Source organism: Stegostoma tigrinum, chromosome 1 (assembly GCF_030684315.1).
Source record: "Stegostoma tigrinum isolate sSteTig4 chromosome 1, sSteTig4.hap1, whole genome shotgun sequence".
Lineage (NCBI taxonomy): Eukaryota > Metazoa > Chordata > Chondrichthyes > Orectolobiformes > Stegostomatidae > Stegostoma > Stegostoma tigrinum.
The window spans coordinates 85,905,046-85,922,377 of NC_081354.1; the positions used below are offsets into that span (position 1 = coordinate 85,905,046).

Genomic DNA, 17,332 nt, shown 5'->3' on the forward strand with positions numbered 1-17,332 from the left:
GGCTTCTGAGGAAGGGTCACCAGACTCGAAACATTAACTCTGATTTTTTTCTTCACTGATGCTGCCAGACGAGCTGAGCTTTTCCAGCAGCTTTGTTTTTTCCTTTCATGAGAGTTACATTGACTCAGAGATATCCAAGCACGGTGTTGGTTGAAGGTCTACACTTTGAGGACTTTTGGGAATTGTGGTGTGATACAATGTAAGAATTTCCTTAACGTGCTTAAAATAGCACTCAAGTTTCGCTGCAATAAGAGCATGCAAATGATGACCTATGAGAAGATGATGATTATTTGGCACCTTTGGCAAATTATGTTGTGTTCAATTCAGGCTCTGCACTGTACCCCCTGGCGATGCCATCATTTCTTATTGACTATTCATACTTGCCCCATGGAGCTTCAGGCCATGCCCTGGTCTCCTTTTCTAAGCTTTCAATGAATATGAAACAAAATCAATGGTTTAGCAAAACATAATTTCTTTTCCCAAAAGACCTGAGGAAGTACAATTTGCAAATGTTTGCAAGTAGAATGCATGAAAAATAAATCCCTCTCCTCTATGTATTTTGTTGTTTGTACTGGAAACTGAATATACTGTTGAAAATGTAAAACTAGATTTTCTAGACAACATATGTATTATTCATTAATCACCACCTAAAGCTACCAGCCATTAACTAGATCAGAGATAATGGGAACTGCAGATGCTGGAAATCCAAGATAATAAAGTGTGAAGCTGGATGAATACAGCAGGCCAAGCAGCATCTCAGGAGCACAAAAGCTGACATTTCGGGCCTAGACCCTTCATCAGAGAAGGGGATGGGGAGAAGGAACTGGAATAAATAGGGAGAGAGGGGGAGGCGGACCGAAGATGGAGAGAAAAGAAGATAGGTGGAGAGGAGAGTATAGGTGGGGAGGGAGTGAGGGGATAGGTCAGTCCGGGGAGGACGGACAGGTCAAGGAGGTGGGGTGAGGTTGGTAGGTGGGAAATGGAGGTGTGGCTTGAGGTGGGAGGAGGGGATAGGTGAGAGGAAGAACAGGTTAGAGAGGCGGGTACGAGCTGGGCTGGTTTTGTGATGCAGTGGGGGTGGGGAGGAGCTGGGCTGGTTTTGGGATGCAGTGGGGGAGGGGGAGATTTTGAAGCTTGTGAAGTCCATATTGATACATGGACTTCACAAGCTTCAAAATTTCCCCCTCCCCCACTTCATCACAAAACCAGCCCAGCTCGTCCCTGCCTCCCTAACCTGTTCTTCCTCTCACCTATCCTCTCCTCCCACCTCAAGCCGCACCTCCATTTCCCACCTACTAACCTCATCTCGCCTCCTTGACCTGTCCATCCTCCCCAGACTGGCCTATCCCCTCACTCCCTCCCCACCTATCTCTCCTCTCCACCTATCTTCTCCTCTATCTTCGGTCCGCCTCCCCCTCTCTCCCTATTTAATTCAGAACCCTCTCTCCATCCCCCTCTCTGATGAAGGGCCTAGGCCCGAAACGTCAGCTTTTGTGCTCCCGAGATGCTGCTTGACCTGCTGTGTTCATCCAGCTTCACACTTTGTTATCAGCCATTAACTAGATCTTTTATACAAATAAAAGATTAGAAAGTGTTCAAAGGAGTACTCACATAAAACTAAGATGTACCACAGCATACATATTGAGTTCACAAAGATGTCTCCTGTGAGAAATAGGACTTCAACTTACATTACAACCTATGCTGAAAATCTGCCTGCCACTTGTTGCAAAGGTTGCATCTGACCATGTGGCCATGTGTCTTTTGGAATGTGCTGTATTACATTTCCCTCATGAAGATGCAGAAAAACAACTTGGACCACAAATCCATAAGGTAGTCTATCCCACAAAATGTTCCTGCGAGCAAAGGAGATGCAAGGTGCTGTTGGATGGTTCTCTGATGAAACTGACAGTCAGTGGGCAGAATGCATAATTTACCAAAACTTGTCAACAAGCACCAAGACGTAGCTCGGCCAGCAGGGAGAGAGGGATTTCTCTGATCCTTTCTGTGTTCCTGGAATCTCACCCACCATACATTGCACTTGAAGTGTCTGTGGTGGGGAAGAAACCATTATCTACTTTCCTGTAGAATGTGCCTTTGTACAGAAGCTCTGAAGAGTGATGCAATGGTTTTTGTTGAAGCTCATCATGAGCAGCTCTGTGATACAGGATTCTGCGCTCTTCCCAGGGACAAGCATGCAGATAAATGTCAACAGCACCTCAGAGACCATTAATTTGGTGAAAAACATTTGATATCTGCAAATGTGCACATTTCAAGATCTAAGACTACATACTGAGGTAAAGATTGATGCAGCTGTGAGAGAGATACAATTGGTAAAGGTTGCTAACTAAGAACTTTCAAGCATTGTGCATTACCAGTGCACAGTGGCAGTAGTGTGTATGATCTAGAAGATGCACTGCAGAAACTCACCAAGGCTTTTCTGACAAATCCACAGCCTTTATCACCCGGAAGGAGAAGAGGCAAAGTTGTATGGGAACTTGCGACCTACAAATTACCATCCAAGCGCATGCTTGGAACTATATTGTTATTTGTTCACTGTTGTTAGGTCAAGGTCCTTCAAATCTATTCTTAACTGCACCATATGCATACCGACCTGACGCAGATCAAGAAGGCACCATCTTCATGGCAGTTAGGGATGAGTAAAAAGTGTTGGCCTAGGCAGAGATGTTCACATTTGGTGAATTTTGAAAAAAAAGTGCTGGAAACAGTAACAGTCCTCAGATTGAAAAGCCAAAGAACTGGGGTACTGGAAATCAAAAACAAAAGCAGAAATTGCTGGAACACCTCAGCTAGTCTGGTAGCATCTGTGGGGCAGACGCAGTGTTAAATTTTCAGATCCAGTGACCCTTCTTCAGAAATGTCAGACTGAGTACCCGATAAAGAACGTGTTTTGTTAACATCGAGAATATTGACATTCTATTGAGGCAGCTCAGAGTGGAAAGTGCTGCTGGGATAAAAATTTATAGCCATTAAACTTCTGCAGCGTTCAGTTTGAAATGTTTTGCCCTCAAGCTATATATCTAATACGGAACGCATATATTAAATATTAAGATTATTGCAATTGATTTGATTTGCTTAAGGTTGAAACATGTTCTGTGAGACAAGTTGAAAATGATAGAATTTGTAGTAGATCTAAAGTGCTAATTTTTTTTTAAAGTATTTTTACAAAGTGTATTAATAGTGTTTTTTTTTAGAAAGGGCATAGTAACTCCTTATTGCAAATTGTGTACAATTTTGCCGAAGATATTTTTAACTTTCTAGGCATAATTATTTGTTTATTCAGTGTCCGTGGGGAATGGGTAATGTTGGTTAGACAAAAATGCCAGTACTGCATCTGCAATCAGTCAGAAAGTTACGCTAATCTGGGTTTTGAGTTCTTGCAGGAGAAGAGTGCAGGATATCAAGTGATCAATGTTGAGGGAAAACGGCACTGCAGAACCGTGGGAGGATGACAGTGGGGTGAACAAAATCCATGAATATTAACAACTGTGAGTCATTCATTTTCACAATTCAATTATGAGGCCAAAAAAATGCCACCTAGGAGAGCAAATGCCATTGCACTAGCTCTGTCATTGGAGCAGAGGAGGTCAAAAAGAAATTTTATTCTGAAATAAAAAAGTTATAATTTAAATAGGATAATTACAAAATAGTTCTTTCCTCTGGTTGTTGTTAGTGATGAGAGCTAATCAATTTAAAAGAATCGTTAATGAGACAGAGCAGCAATATAAGGAGAAACATAATTAATTATGCAGAAGGTTATTAGCTCATTAAGTGTGTTGTCATTGGGAATAGTTCAGGCTGAAACCATTGTATGTTTTGAGGCAGACCACTATTTAAAGTTGAGATGCAAACAGAATTATTGAAAATTTGATTGTTCTATACTTTTTTGAAATAAACAGATCAGAAATAATGTGCTAAATGCCCTTTGCCCCTTGGTGTAGAGCAATGTAAAACAATGGCGCAATAACTAAGACAAGCAAAGCCATGGGAATGAAACAGAGAGAAAAAAAGTTGCAAAAATGTACACTCAGACAAAAAAAATCAACTTTTCTAATGTTGCTATTTCCAAATGAAGTCTCAATAGAAGAGTGATGTATGCTTGCTTGAGCAACATTGAAAAGAACCTCACAGAAGGGCAATGTTATCCTACTAAATTGCAGAAGGGCAACACTATTATATCAATGCCATGGAAGATTCTGTGTTGAGACTGTAGATAAACCATGTTCTTTAATATTGCACGATTATGAAAGGCTTTGATGGATTGAAACAAACAAACAACAGAAAGTCCCCCTAGATAAACTTTCTGTCTTTATTGTTGTGGACTCTTTTGCTTTTTACAAAATGTACACATATTAATACACAAATACACTGCTGTAAATCTCAGAAGTAATGGGATTGCACTGCCCTCAGTTCTAACAAAGAAATCAGAGCAGTTTGTACCTGTCTTTAGGATTCCATTTCAATACCTGAAGTAGTCATGTAACTCTACTTTCCCATAAAAGGTGCTGCATTTATACTTGTTAAGAAAATGTGATGTACAAATGGATGGTACGTTAGTTAATATTTTGTTATCTTGTTCTATGTATTATTAAAATTACATTTAAATGGGCTATTGGATTATGTTTGATTTGGATGTTGCATATTTCCACACAGTATCCAGCAAATCAGAAGTGTTGTGCTACACAGTCTCTCTCTCTCTCACTCACACTCTCTCTCTCACGCGCGCGCACACACACACACACACACACACACACACACACACACACACACACACACACACACACCATACAAAATCTATTTCTCATCCATATGACGAAAAGGAATGTCACAGTCGTGACATAACCATAGACTTTATTATCTTTCCAAAGAGTCATTATCTCAGTCCCCTAGTTTAGGAAAACATGCATCCTACATGTACAACTAACTCAAAATCATACGAAAACTCAAAATAATTCTGAATTTCATAAGATGGATACGTTCATAACTCTAAAAAAATTACTAGTTGGAAGCTTTACAGCTGAACAAAGCTCACTTGCATAATATGTTATCTCAGCCTGTTGCTGAGTTCAGTTATAGCTGTCGTGGTTTTTCCACTGATCACAGTCAGTCAAATTTAATTTAGAATCTATAAAGTGCTTGATTGCTGCTGTTGTTAAATGATATTTTCGAAGAGTTGCATGGATTTCATAATGTTTTCATCCTGTATAGAAGAAATCAGAACACTGTGACTTTTTGAATTACAACAAAAGCTGTTAGACAGCAAATCTGATAATAACTAAAGGAATTAAACCCTCCAAGGTGAACCTTTAAAAGGCTTTTCTGGATGATTGATCAGTCCATTGATCTCATTCTTCCAAAATATTAATTCAATTCCTGATTATACATCACTTGAATTTTACAGTCTTATCCTAATCAAAGCAATCTTTGGTCTTAATTGCACCTCCCTTTCTCGACAATCTCATCCAATCTCTAAATACTCTGAGATATCTCTATGCGTTTAATTCTGGTCTCTTGAGCATCAAAATTTTAATTGTTAGCTCTGCTATTGACTGTCAATGCCCTGAGCTTCAGAATTTCTCCTCTAACATCCCTCAAACCTCCCTCTGATGTTTAAAGGTAATACCATTGATGAATCCTCCACTATTGCACAGTGGCTCAGTTGTTAGCACTGCTGCCTCACAGCACAGGGGACCCAGGTTCAATTCTAACCTGGGTGACTGTCTGTAAGGAGTTTGCATGTTCTCCCTGTGTCTGTGTGGGTTTTCTCTGGGTGCTCTGGTTTCCCCCCACAGTTCAAAGATGTGCAAGTTAGGTGGAATGATCATGCTAAATTGCCAGTAGTGTCCAAGGGTGTGTAGTTTAGATGGATTAGCCATGGGAAATTCAGGGATAGAGTAGGGGGCAAATCTAGGTGGGAAGATCTTCAGAGGGTCAGTGTGAACTTGTTGGACTGAATGGTCTGTTTCCACACTATAGGGATTCTATGAACATTACTAGCAATTGCCGTTGACCAGAAAATTAACTGGATAGGCTGTATAATTGCAAAAATGCATGGGTATACGGCTTGGGTAAACACTGGCCAACTGAATCATTTGAAGTCATGGAAGGCCTTAATAGAATGGGCATACAATGGTTATTTTTAAGGAAAGAGCAAAATGAGCAGGTATCAGTATAAGATGGTCATTAAAAATCCAACAAGGAATTCAGAAGTAACTTCTTTCCAGCAGAATGATGACAATGTTGAGCTCAAAACCCCAGGGAATAGCTGAAGTGCACTTTGGAGGCATTATGGAAAGCTAGATAAGCATGAGGGAGAAGGAAATAGAGGGCTACAATAAGAGATCGAGATAAGAAAATATTTGGAGGGGTGGAATTAATCCAGTATAAATATCGAAAGGGAGTGAGTGGACCAAATAGCTTGTTTCTATATCTTCTGTATCTTATAGGCATAATAATTCCTCATGTGGCTTGATGTCATATTTTGTTTGATAATACTCCTGGGGCCGTGAGGCATTTTATTATATCTTAGGTGTACAATTCAAGTTGATGTTGTTTATTTCAACTGGAAAACTAAATAGCTGTGTGTTCAAAGCATCTGGAGTGAGCAACTTTGGAACACAGCGATTTACGGTGAGAGAAGAAACAGAGAAAAGAGACAAAAGGAAAAAAGAAACAGAATTATGGATAATACAAAATGGCAAACTACTCACTTTTTGGCAGGTATCAATGAATTCATCAATAGTGACAACTCCATCTTTATTTTTATCCATTTTCTGTTAAAAATATAAATCAAAAATTAACATTATTAATGAAAGAGAGAAGGCATAATGCTGAGCAACAGAGATAATGCCGTACAACGTAAGGAAATGGCAAAACTTTTGTGAAAAAAATCATAGAAGGAACAGTAAGCACAGTCTGCATTTGTTAACATATTGCTGGTTATTTAAATATCTTGGAATGATGAAGGTGTCCTGTATTGTGCAATAAAGCTGTGCAAATAACTCAGGAGAGTGTACCCTGGAGCATCAGAGGCTGAGGAGTGGCCTTATAGAGATTTATAACATCAAAAGCAACATAGGCCGGTGAATAGCCAAGGTCTGTTCCCCAGGTTAGGGGAGTCCAAGACTGGAGGGCATCGGTTTAAGTAGAGAGGGGAAAGAGTTAAAAAGGACCTGAGAGACAACTTTTTCACACAGAGGGTGGAGCCTATATTGAAGAAGCTGCCAGAAGAAGTGGTGGCGGTGGATACAATTACAACATTTAAAAGTTAGCCCAATGTTCATAAAGCCCCATACATTTTTAGCAATACATCTAGTGCACATGTCTAACAGCTGGGGTATAATCAAATACATTTGAAATAACATTTAAAACTGAACAACTAAGAAAAAAATCTAACTTGCATTTTTAGATAATAAAATGTGAGGCTGGATGAACACAGCAGGCCAAGCAGCATCTCAGGAGCACAAAAGCTGACGTTTCGGGCCTAGACCCTTCATCAGAGAGGGGGATGGGGGGAGGGAACTGGAATAAATAGGGAGAGAGGGGGAGGCGGACCGAAGATGGAGAGTAAAGAAGATAGGTGGAGAGGGTGTAGGTGGGGAGGTAGGGAGGGGATAGGTCAGTCCAGGGAAGACAGACAGGTCAAGGAGGTGGGATGAGGTTAGTAGGTAGATGGGGGTGCGGCTTGGGGTGGGAGGAAGGGATGGGTGAGAGGAAGAACCGGTTAGGGAGGCAGAGACAGGTTGGACTGGTTTTGGGATGTAGTGGGTGGGGGGGGAAGAGCTGGGCTGGTTGTGTGGTGCAGTGGGGGGAGGGGATGAACTGGGCTGGTTTAGGGATGCAGTAGGGGAAGGGGAGATTTTGAAACTGGTGAAGTCCACATTGATACCATTAGGCTGCAGGGTTCCCAGGCGGAATATGAGTTGCTGTTCCTGCAACCTTCGGGTGGCATCATTGTGGCAGTGCAGGAGGCCCATGATGGACATGTCATCAAGAGAATGGGAGGGGGAGTGCAAATGGTTTGCGACTGGGAGGTGCAGTTGTTTGTTGCGAACTGAGCGGAGGTGTTCTGCAAAGCGGTCTCCAAGCCTCCGCTTGGTTTCCCCAATGTAGAGGAAGCCGCACCGGGTACAGTGGATGCAGTATACCACATTGGCAGATGTGCAGGTGAACCTCTGCTTAATGTGGAATGTCATCTTGGGGCCTGGGATGGGGGTGAGGGAGGAGGTGTGGGGACAAGTGTAGCATTTCCTGCGGTTGCAGGGGAAGGTGCCGGGTGTGGTGGGGTTGGAGGGCAGTGTGGAGCGAACAAGGGAGTCACGGAGAGAGTGGTCTCTCCGGAAAGCAGACAGGGGAGGGGATGGAAAAATGTCTTGGGTGGTGGGGTCGGATTGTAAATGGCGGAAGTGTCGGAGGATAATGCGTTGTATCCGGAGGTTGGTAGGGTGGTGTGTGAGAACGAGGGGGATCCTCTTGGGGCGGTTGTGGCGGGGGCGGGGTGTGAGGGATGTGTCGCGGGAAATGCGGGAGACGCGGTCAAGGGCGTTCTCAATCACCGTGGGGGGAAAGTTGCGGTCCTTAAAGAACTTGGACATCTGGGATGTGCGGGAGGGGAATGTCTTATCGTGGGAGCAGATGCGGCGGAGGCGGAGGAATTGGGAATAGGGGATGGAATTTTTGCAGGAGGGTGGGTGGGTGGAGGTGTATTCTAGGTAGCTGTGGGAGTCGGTGGGCTTGAAATGGACATCAGTTACAAGCTGGTTGCCTGAGATGGAGACTGAGAGGTCCAGGAAGGTGCGGGATGTGCTGGAGATGGCCCAGGTGAACTGAAGGATGGGGTGGAAGGTGTTGGTGAAGTGGATGAACTGTTTGAGCTCCTCTGGGGAGCAAGAGGCGGCGCCAATACAGTCATCAATGTACCGGAGGAAGAGGTGGGGTTTGGGGCCTGTGTAGGTGCGGAAGAGGGACTGTTCCACGTAACCTACAAAGAGGCAGGCATAGCTGGGGCCCATGCGGGTGCCCATGGCCACCCCCTTAGTCTGTAGGAAGTGGGAGGAGTCAAAAGAGAAGTTGTTGAGTGTGAGGACGAGTTCGGCTAGGCGGATGAGAGTGTCGGTGGAGGGGGCCTGGTCGGGCCTGCGGGACAGGAAGAAGCGGAGGGCCTTGAGGCCATCTCCATGCGGAATGCAGGTGTACAGGGACTGGACGTCCATGGTGAATATGAGGTGTTGGGGGCCAGGGAATTGGAAGTCCTGGAGGAGGTGGAGGGCGTGGGTGGTGTCACGGACATAGGTGGGGAGTTCCTGGACCAAAGGGGAGAAAATGGAGTCCAGATAGGTGGAGATGAGTTCGGTGGGGCAGGAGCAGGCTGAGACGATGGGTCGACCAGGGCAGGCAGGTTTGTGGATTTTGGGAAGGAGATAGAAACGGGCCGTGCGGGGTTGGGGAACAATGAGGTTGGAGGCTGTGGGTGGGAGGTCCCCTGAGGTGATGAGGTCATGAATGGTGTTGGAGATGATGGTTTGGTGCTCGGGTGTGGGGTCATGATCGAGGAGGCGGTAGGAGGTGGTGTCGGAGAGTTGGCGTCTGGCCTCGGCGATGTAGAGGTCAGTGCGCCATACTACCACTGCGCCACCCTTGTCTGCGGGTTTGATGGTGAGGTTGGGGTTGGAGCGGAGGGAGCGGAGGGCTGCCCGTTCTGCGGGGGAGAGGTTGGAGTGGGTGAGAGGGGTGGAGAGGTTGAGGCGGTTGATGTCTCGACGGCAGTTGGAGATGAAGAGGTCGAGGGAGGGTAGGAGGCCTGGGGGTGGTGTCCAGGAGGAGGACTTGTGTTGGAAGCGGGTGAAGGGGTCAGTGAAGGGAGGGGTGGGTTCCCGGTTGAAGAAGTAGGCATGCAGGCGAAGACGGCGGAAAAACTGCTCTATGTCCGACTTGCATTTTTTCTCACTTTTCTTTGTTAAACATGTTATGTTTGTGCTTACTGTAAAACTGTACATCACAAACCTGGAAAAAAATCTCAACATGTTGTCTGGGCGTTTCCTCTCTGAGAATAGGATAAGTGTATTTTCCCATCATGTCATAAATAGATTTCATTATATCCAACATCTCCTACAAACCATAATGATTGGAAAACATTTGGTTAGATAAAGCCAATAAGTGCAAAAGTTGTCTATTTCACATTTTATTTAATACATTCACAGAATGAGGGTGTCACCGGCAGTATTTATTGCCCAGAGGACAGTTGAGAGTCAACCACAATGCTGTGGGTCTGGACTCATATGTAGCTCAGTCCAGGTAAGGATGACTGACACTTTTCCTAAAAGACTTTAGTGAACCAAATGGATTTGTCCAACAATCAACAATGGATTGATGGTCATCATTAAACTCTTAATTTGAGATTTATATCCAATTGCCACCATCCCTGATGCAGGATTTGACCCTGGGTTCCTAAAACATTACCTAAGGCCCTAGATTAACAGTCCAGAGATAATACCACTAGGCTATCACTTCCCCACATATTTATATATTATCGCATCTTGCACAAATTTTCCCAATGGCCTTTCTAGCTTCAACCTGCTCATCTCCACTTTCCAGAAATCTCAGTGTGCCTTTTCTTCCTGATGGGTCTGTAGATCCTGAACTCTCCTCGAGGATTGGGTTTCATTGTGAATGCAGAATTGGATCTTGCTTGAATGTCAGTACTAACTGGGAATCTGCTGTAAGAAAAGCAAAGTCTTTTACAGCTTGGAGTTGGAGGAAGTAGAGGTTGTTTTAAGAAACTTCTGTTCTGTTCTAGGCTTTTGCTGCCATTTACTTTCAAAAGGGAGCAGCTTGCATAGTAGTGCCTGCACAGAGAGGAAAGTTCACAGTTATATAGCAGTACAACCACAGATCTTCCCAACTAATCCTCATCACTTTCCACCACTTTCCAAGCTGAGTGAAATCCAGCCGAACATAATAAGAGGAGTACAGTGAATTGCAGGTCACCACTCAACTGAACAAAATGTATATGATCTGAGGTTCTTCTGTTCAACTTCATCACATTAATACATTTATAAACACCAATGTTTCAAATTGCACTTTACATAAGTTTAGTGATGGAAAGTTTAATTTCTATGTGGCGTTGGGAAGTGGGATGTTAAGAAGTAATTAAATTAACTTTTTTTGTGTCAAATATTATTACTTAGCTTTAAGGAAAAAGAAACATAGGGTGAACTGGTGTTATATTTGGGATACATTTGTATTTAGGCTCCTGTCAGTCTAGAATTATCAGCGAATAAAAGCCAAAACTGAGGTTTTGATTGTTGAGAAGCATTCCCTGAGATAAAGAGGCGTAAATATAGAGTACACATTAATGTTAGATTCTTGTAGGAAAGCCATGAGAACTCTTTCCATTAGTAAAGAATTGAAAGTAATTGGTTTGAAGTTATTAGTTATAGTGATATAGATGTACAACATGGATAACAACTGCTGGATCTCACTCCCCTCTCTAAGTTCTTTTCCAAACCCAAGGAGATGCCTGAGTACCTGATACCGGGCAGGCCTCACAACCTTCAGGACTCCTACTTATGGTTGCAGAGAATAGTATCTATTACCCTGATTTTGCTGATCCCTATCATAACACCATTCCTACTGCCTGCCCCACTTCAATGGCTTCCTGTACGAAGGTGATGCAGTTTGCCCATCCTCCCTGCAAACACCACTCTTGTCCAGCAAGATTGCAAGAACATCATAACTGTCGGACATTTCCAAGACCAAGCCTCCTCAATTGTTGCAAAAAAAAATCTGCTTGCTAATGAGTACCCTATCCAGGTGTCTTAGCACTTGCCAGGGGTTTGTAATCATTTCAGGACGCTTCCTCAGGGGCTCTTGCTGTGAATGAAAGTTAGAAATTAGTAGTATAGAACTCTGTAGAAAGTTATCACTTTCTAGGGACCTTATAGTTGATTGGTAATTGTCATAGGCTTGGTGTTTCACCCTATGAAATCTGAGGTGATTAAGGTAGTTGTGTAGAAGGGTGACTTTGCTGTAAAAATCCAGCAGTGATTAAAGTAATTGTCGTAGGTTTGAGATTTGCCATCAGAAATCTGGATTCAGATTTGAATCCATTATTAGGGCTAAAGATAAATACTACAAGAAAAACTGAACAGTCATTTTTTTTTTCAGAAAGCTGCTTACAGCAGAGAGCACTCAGCAGAATCCGTGAAGTATAAAGCTGTGAAAAGAAAAAGGCATTGAGTCATGGTGATCACAACATTATCATCAATTATGACAAAACCACAGCTGATACATTAAAGCATCAATGGTTTCAACTACAAATTTTGTACTTCCTCTTCCCAAATCCAAATAATTTATGTAAGTGATGAAATATGAGATCCCAGCACCAATTCTTGTGGAATACATCTCTTCACAATTTGATAGAGGTGTCTATTTCCTAATTCTGTCATAGTGGCTGTCACTGACAAGGCAAGTATTTGTTGCCCATCCCTAATGTCGCTTGAACTGAGTGGCTGGCTCACCAGTTTAGAGGGAATTTAACAGTTAGGAACATCACCGGGGTCCTGGAGTAACACTCAGGCTAGAACCAGTAAAGATGGCACATTTCCTTCCCTAAAAGGTGCTAGTGATCCAGTTTTTACAATAATCATAGCTTCATCATTGATGGCTAGCTTTTATAATTCCATATTCGTTAATTAAATTCATCTATTATGAAGACCTTTGAACCCATGTCCCCAGGATATTAGACTGAGCATCTGTCCATTAACACTAACACTGTTAACGTTACCATCCATGCAACTGTAATGTACAAAATAGTTCCAGCCATTCATTATCATCTTCCTTGAAATCAGATGATAAGTATTGAGAAAGTGTGAACAGGCTGGAGCTATTTCAATAGGTTTATACAAGTATTTAAAGTTAAATAAAGTTTTTCTAGGGTGTAGACAAAATGTTCCACTTGTGAGAAAATATGACACAATGGGTTACAAATATAAAATAATCATTAATAAATTCGGTAAGGATTTCAGGACAAGACTACTTTATCAAGTGAGAGTCCAGTGACTAATATAGATACATTTAAAGCAAAGCTAGTGAAGTACATGAGCAGGAAGGGTATTTTGATGCAGTTACATGAAATAGTCTGGTCGAATCTCACGTGGAGCGCCAAGACTAATATAGACCTATTGGGATGGCCTGTTTCTTTGTTATAAATTATAAATAATGTTCAGAAGGCTAAGAAGCTCATTAGGAGCATAACACAGCTGGGCTGAATGAATAAACTCTATGCAAACCCCACTTCTTGCAAGATTAGGCTTTGGGTAAGTCTTGCTTCAGTAAGCATGTGTTTAAAAAAATGTTTTGCTCTGTTGACAATCTAATCAAATTTCTTATTTAATTTTTTTATCATTTAATCTTCATTTTGTGTACTAGCTACACTTAAAGAAATGGTCCCATTATTTGAAAGTACATATACATTTTCAGTAGGGCTTACAGAATGTAGGCCACTCATAATTTTCTTGGTACCTGAGGCAGAAAGGTTCTGAGTATTATGAAACCCAAATGCTACAACTTATTTTGATCCTAAGTTAATTACAGCCGATGAATAGAAGTTATTTAAAATGACATCAGCTATCAGTTGAAGCGTCTCCCTGACATATTAACATTTCCACTTTAGTGGAACAAAATGACACCAGAAAATCACAAATATATAATAATGCCTTCATCAATGCAGTTGGCACTTTTTGTATGAGCTGCAAGAGAACAGAACACTGCCAGCTGTTATTGTGAAAAAGATAAATATTTCAAGAGTTTGTTCTTGGCAGGTCCAGTGAAAAGAAAAGAAACTTGGACGAATAGCATGGGATATTTTGAAAATGTCACAGACATTGTCTAAACAAATGCCTGAAATTGACTGAGATAATGAAAGAAAGGTGCTAATTCAATGTCACCCTTTAGATCTCAATTTACCACTTAGCATTGCAAAGATATTTGATGTCATCCTTTCCTGACCCACTTCAGGTAGACAGTAAAGAGTTAGCGCTCAGATTTCAGACAGATTCCACTTCTTATTGTAGCTGTATTGAACAGGGACAGGAGGGTGTCATGACAGTTGAGGCAGGTCTGAGGACCCAAGGGATTACAATTGAAGCTCTTCAGTCCCTGCAATTTTTTCAGTAGTTCTGAGGTACTTGCAAGTAGTGCTGAAGAGTGAGAATTGCACCTTGGTATGGGAAGGAATTCAAGAAATAGGGGAATGTTGTTTTCTGTGGAAGGGTCACCGGACCCAAAACGTAAACTCTAAATTTTTCTTCACAGATGCTGCCAGACCGGCTGAGCTTTTCCAGCAACTTTGTTTTTGTTCTAGTAGGGTACAGGCTTATCTGGGAGACAGATGCTGTTCTCTGTTGCCAAGAACAGGAGTCCTGAAGGCTGTGTGGCATGCCCTGGTGTCAGGGTTAAGGGCACCTCTTCAGGGCTGGAGAATAATTTGGAGACGGAAGGGAAGTAACCAAGTTGGCACTAATGGCATTGGTGGGACTGGAAAGGTAGTTTTACTGACTGACTTTGAATAGCCAGGAGCTAAATTAAGGAAAAATCCTTAAGGTGTTATGCTCTAGATTACTTCCTGAACCACAGACAAACTGCCAGAGGATAATGAAGTCAAGAAATTAAATATGGACTCAAAGATTGGTGTGAGTAAAAGGGTTTCATTTTGTGGGTTACTAGCAGCAGTACTGGGGTAGAAAGAACTGTTTGGGCAGGATGAGCTTCACTTGAAATGTGCTGAGACTAAGGCCCTGGCGAATTGAATAATTGGGCTGGTGAGAGGCTTTGATCTAATTAGAAGGGAAGGATTTAGGAGAGGGGAAATGTAACTTTACAGAGCAAGAGGATACTGCAGTATTCCAGGACAGCCTTTTGGATAACGATAGGGCGGTGACAGGAAGGGACAGAATATCCAAACTTACAAAAGCTGCAGTAAATAGGGTCAAAAAGAGAACTACCTGCTAAAAAGGCAAAAATAATGTCTCTTTATTTGAAAGCACAAAGTATTTGGAACAAAATAAATGAATTAAGGACACAAACCTTGGTTAATATGTGTGATCTCATAGCCATTACAGAAACATGGTTACCAGGAGATCACAGCTGGAAACTAAATATTCAGTGATATCTGTCTTTTTGAAAGGATGGGCAGGAAGGATAGTATGGTGGGGTAACATTCTTGGTAGTGGGAGGAATAATCTTGAATCAGAAGATGTAGAATCCGCATGGGTGGAGATTTTTTTTATTTTTTAAAGAAATACTGGTAGTAGTTGAGAGGTCCTCCAACAATATGTATATGGTGGGACAGAAAATAAATCAGGCGACAATGAAAGGATGTAACAAAGGCACATTAATCATGGGTGATTTTAATTTTCATGCAGATTGGGTCGGTCAGATTGGCAGAGCAAGATGTGCAGAAGAATTCATGGAGCGTATTTGGGACAGTTTCCTCGAACAATATGGGATGGATCCAAACAGGGATCAGGCTATTTTGGATTTGGTGATGTACAATAAAGCAGGTTTCACAAATAATGTCAGAGCATACAGAATGATAGGAACAGTGGCCACAATTTTAGCATTAAGTTAGTGAGGAAGGACCATGTGTTGGAAACAAATGTGTTAAATTTACAGAAGGGTGATTCCAAAGGAATGAGGCAGAGCTGGTTGGAGTAGGCTGGGAAAAGAATTCAGCAGAATAACAGTTGAAGAACAAAGGCAGATGTTTGAGGAAATAGTTCATGGCTCACAGTAATGGTATATTCCAATAAGGAAAAAGAATTCTATGAATGAGATAGGCCAACAGTAGTCACATAAAGAAGTTAAGGGTGGTATCAAATTGCAAGGAAAAGAAACAAGCAATATGGTGTAGACTGTTGGTAAGACAGAAGATTGGTAAAGTCTTAAAAACCAACAAAGATGATGAAGAAAAGGGAGAAAAACAAAATTACACTCGCAAGTAATAAAAAGTTGGATAACAAGATCTTCTTTAAATATATCGAAAGGAAAGAGAACCCTTAGGGAATGAGGCTTGGAGAACAATAATAGGGAACAAAGAAGTAACAGAGGAGTTGAATAAATACTTTGCATCAGTCTTAACAGTAGAAGACACTAATTACATTTCTAAATTACTAAATATACAAAAGAAATAACAAAGAAAGGAAATAAATATAGTAACTATCATGAGAGAAAAAAAGAACTAGGGAAACTGCTGGAGCTAAAGACTTGAAAATCTCCTGGGTCTTGGATGCATCAAAGGGGATATAGTTACAGAGATAGTAGATGCACTGGTAGTAATCTTTCAGGAATCCTTAGTTTCTGGAAAAGTCCCAGATGATTGAAACTGCCAATGTAACACCCTTATTTAAAAAGGAAAGAGTTTATTTAACATCTGTTATTAGGAAATGCTTGAGTCTGTTAGAAAGGATGTGATGACAGACGATACAGAAACATATAACATGATCATGACTCCAGGAAGAGAAAATCATGTCTGACATTTTGACTAGAATTATTTGAGGTGTTTAAAAGCAGGATGGGTATAGGGGAAGCAATAGATGTAATATACTTGGATTTTCAGAAGGCTTTTGATAAGGTAGCATATATCAGACTTCTTAATCAGATGAGATAGTAGTATTAGAGGTAGTATATTAGCATGAGTAGAAGATTGCTTAACTAATTGACAGAGAGCTGGGACAAGGGTGGGGGGGCATTTTCCCTATGGCAACCTGTGACTAGTGGAATGCTGGGCCACAGTTATTTACAATATGTATTAACAATTTTCATGAGGGAAGTGAATGTATTATAGTCAAGTTAGTTGATGTCACAAAAAGTATGTAGAAAGGCAAGTGGTGAAAATGATACAGATAGGTGAGCGGGCAAAAGCTTAGCAGATGGAATATAATATGAGGGGAAATGTGAGGTTTTACACTCTGGTAGGAAGAGTAGAGGAGAATGGAGGAAGACTGCAGTAAACAATTGAAATTCCATTCCCTATTCCCAATTCCTCCGCCTCCGCCGCATCTGCTCCCACGATAAGACATTCCACTCCCGCACATCCCAGTTGTCCAAGATCTTCAAGGACCGCAACTTTCCCCCCACAGTGATCGAGAACGCCCATGACCGCATCTCCCGTATTTCCCGCAACACATCCCTCACACCCCGCCCCCGCCACAACCGCCCTAAGAGGATCCCCCTCGTTCTCACACACCACCCCACCAACCTCCGGATACAACGCATCATCCTCCGACACTTTCGCCATTTACAATCCGACCCCACC

The 17,332-nt window shown here is 42.0% G+C and overlaps 1 protein-coding gene across 9 annotated transcripts in view; it reads right to left on the minus strand.

Annotated features, from left to right (window-relative positions):
- Nucleotides 1–4,313: 4,313 nt before the first annotated feature.
- The window catches only part of kcnip4a (potassium voltage-gated channel interacting protein 4a), a 1,101,054-nt gene continuing 1,088,035 nt past the window's right edge, over nucleotides 4,314–17,332 (minus strand). For all 9 annotated transcript variants that reach the window (XM_048537257.2, XM_048537222.2, XM_048537250.2 and 6 more), the window contains 3 exons: nucleotides 10,021–10,125; nucleotides 6,729–6,791; nucleotides 4,314–5,218 (listed from right to left, as the gene is read on the minus strand). In XM_048537257.2, the coding sequence (XP_048393214.1) occupies nucleotides 5,171–5,218; nucleotides 6,729–6,791; nucleotides 10,021–10,125 (216 nt within the window). In that variant the 3' untranslated portion in view covers nucleotides 4,314–5,170. The remainder of the gene's footprint in view (nucleotides 5,219–6,728; nucleotides 6,792–10,020; nucleotides 10,126–17,332) is intronic.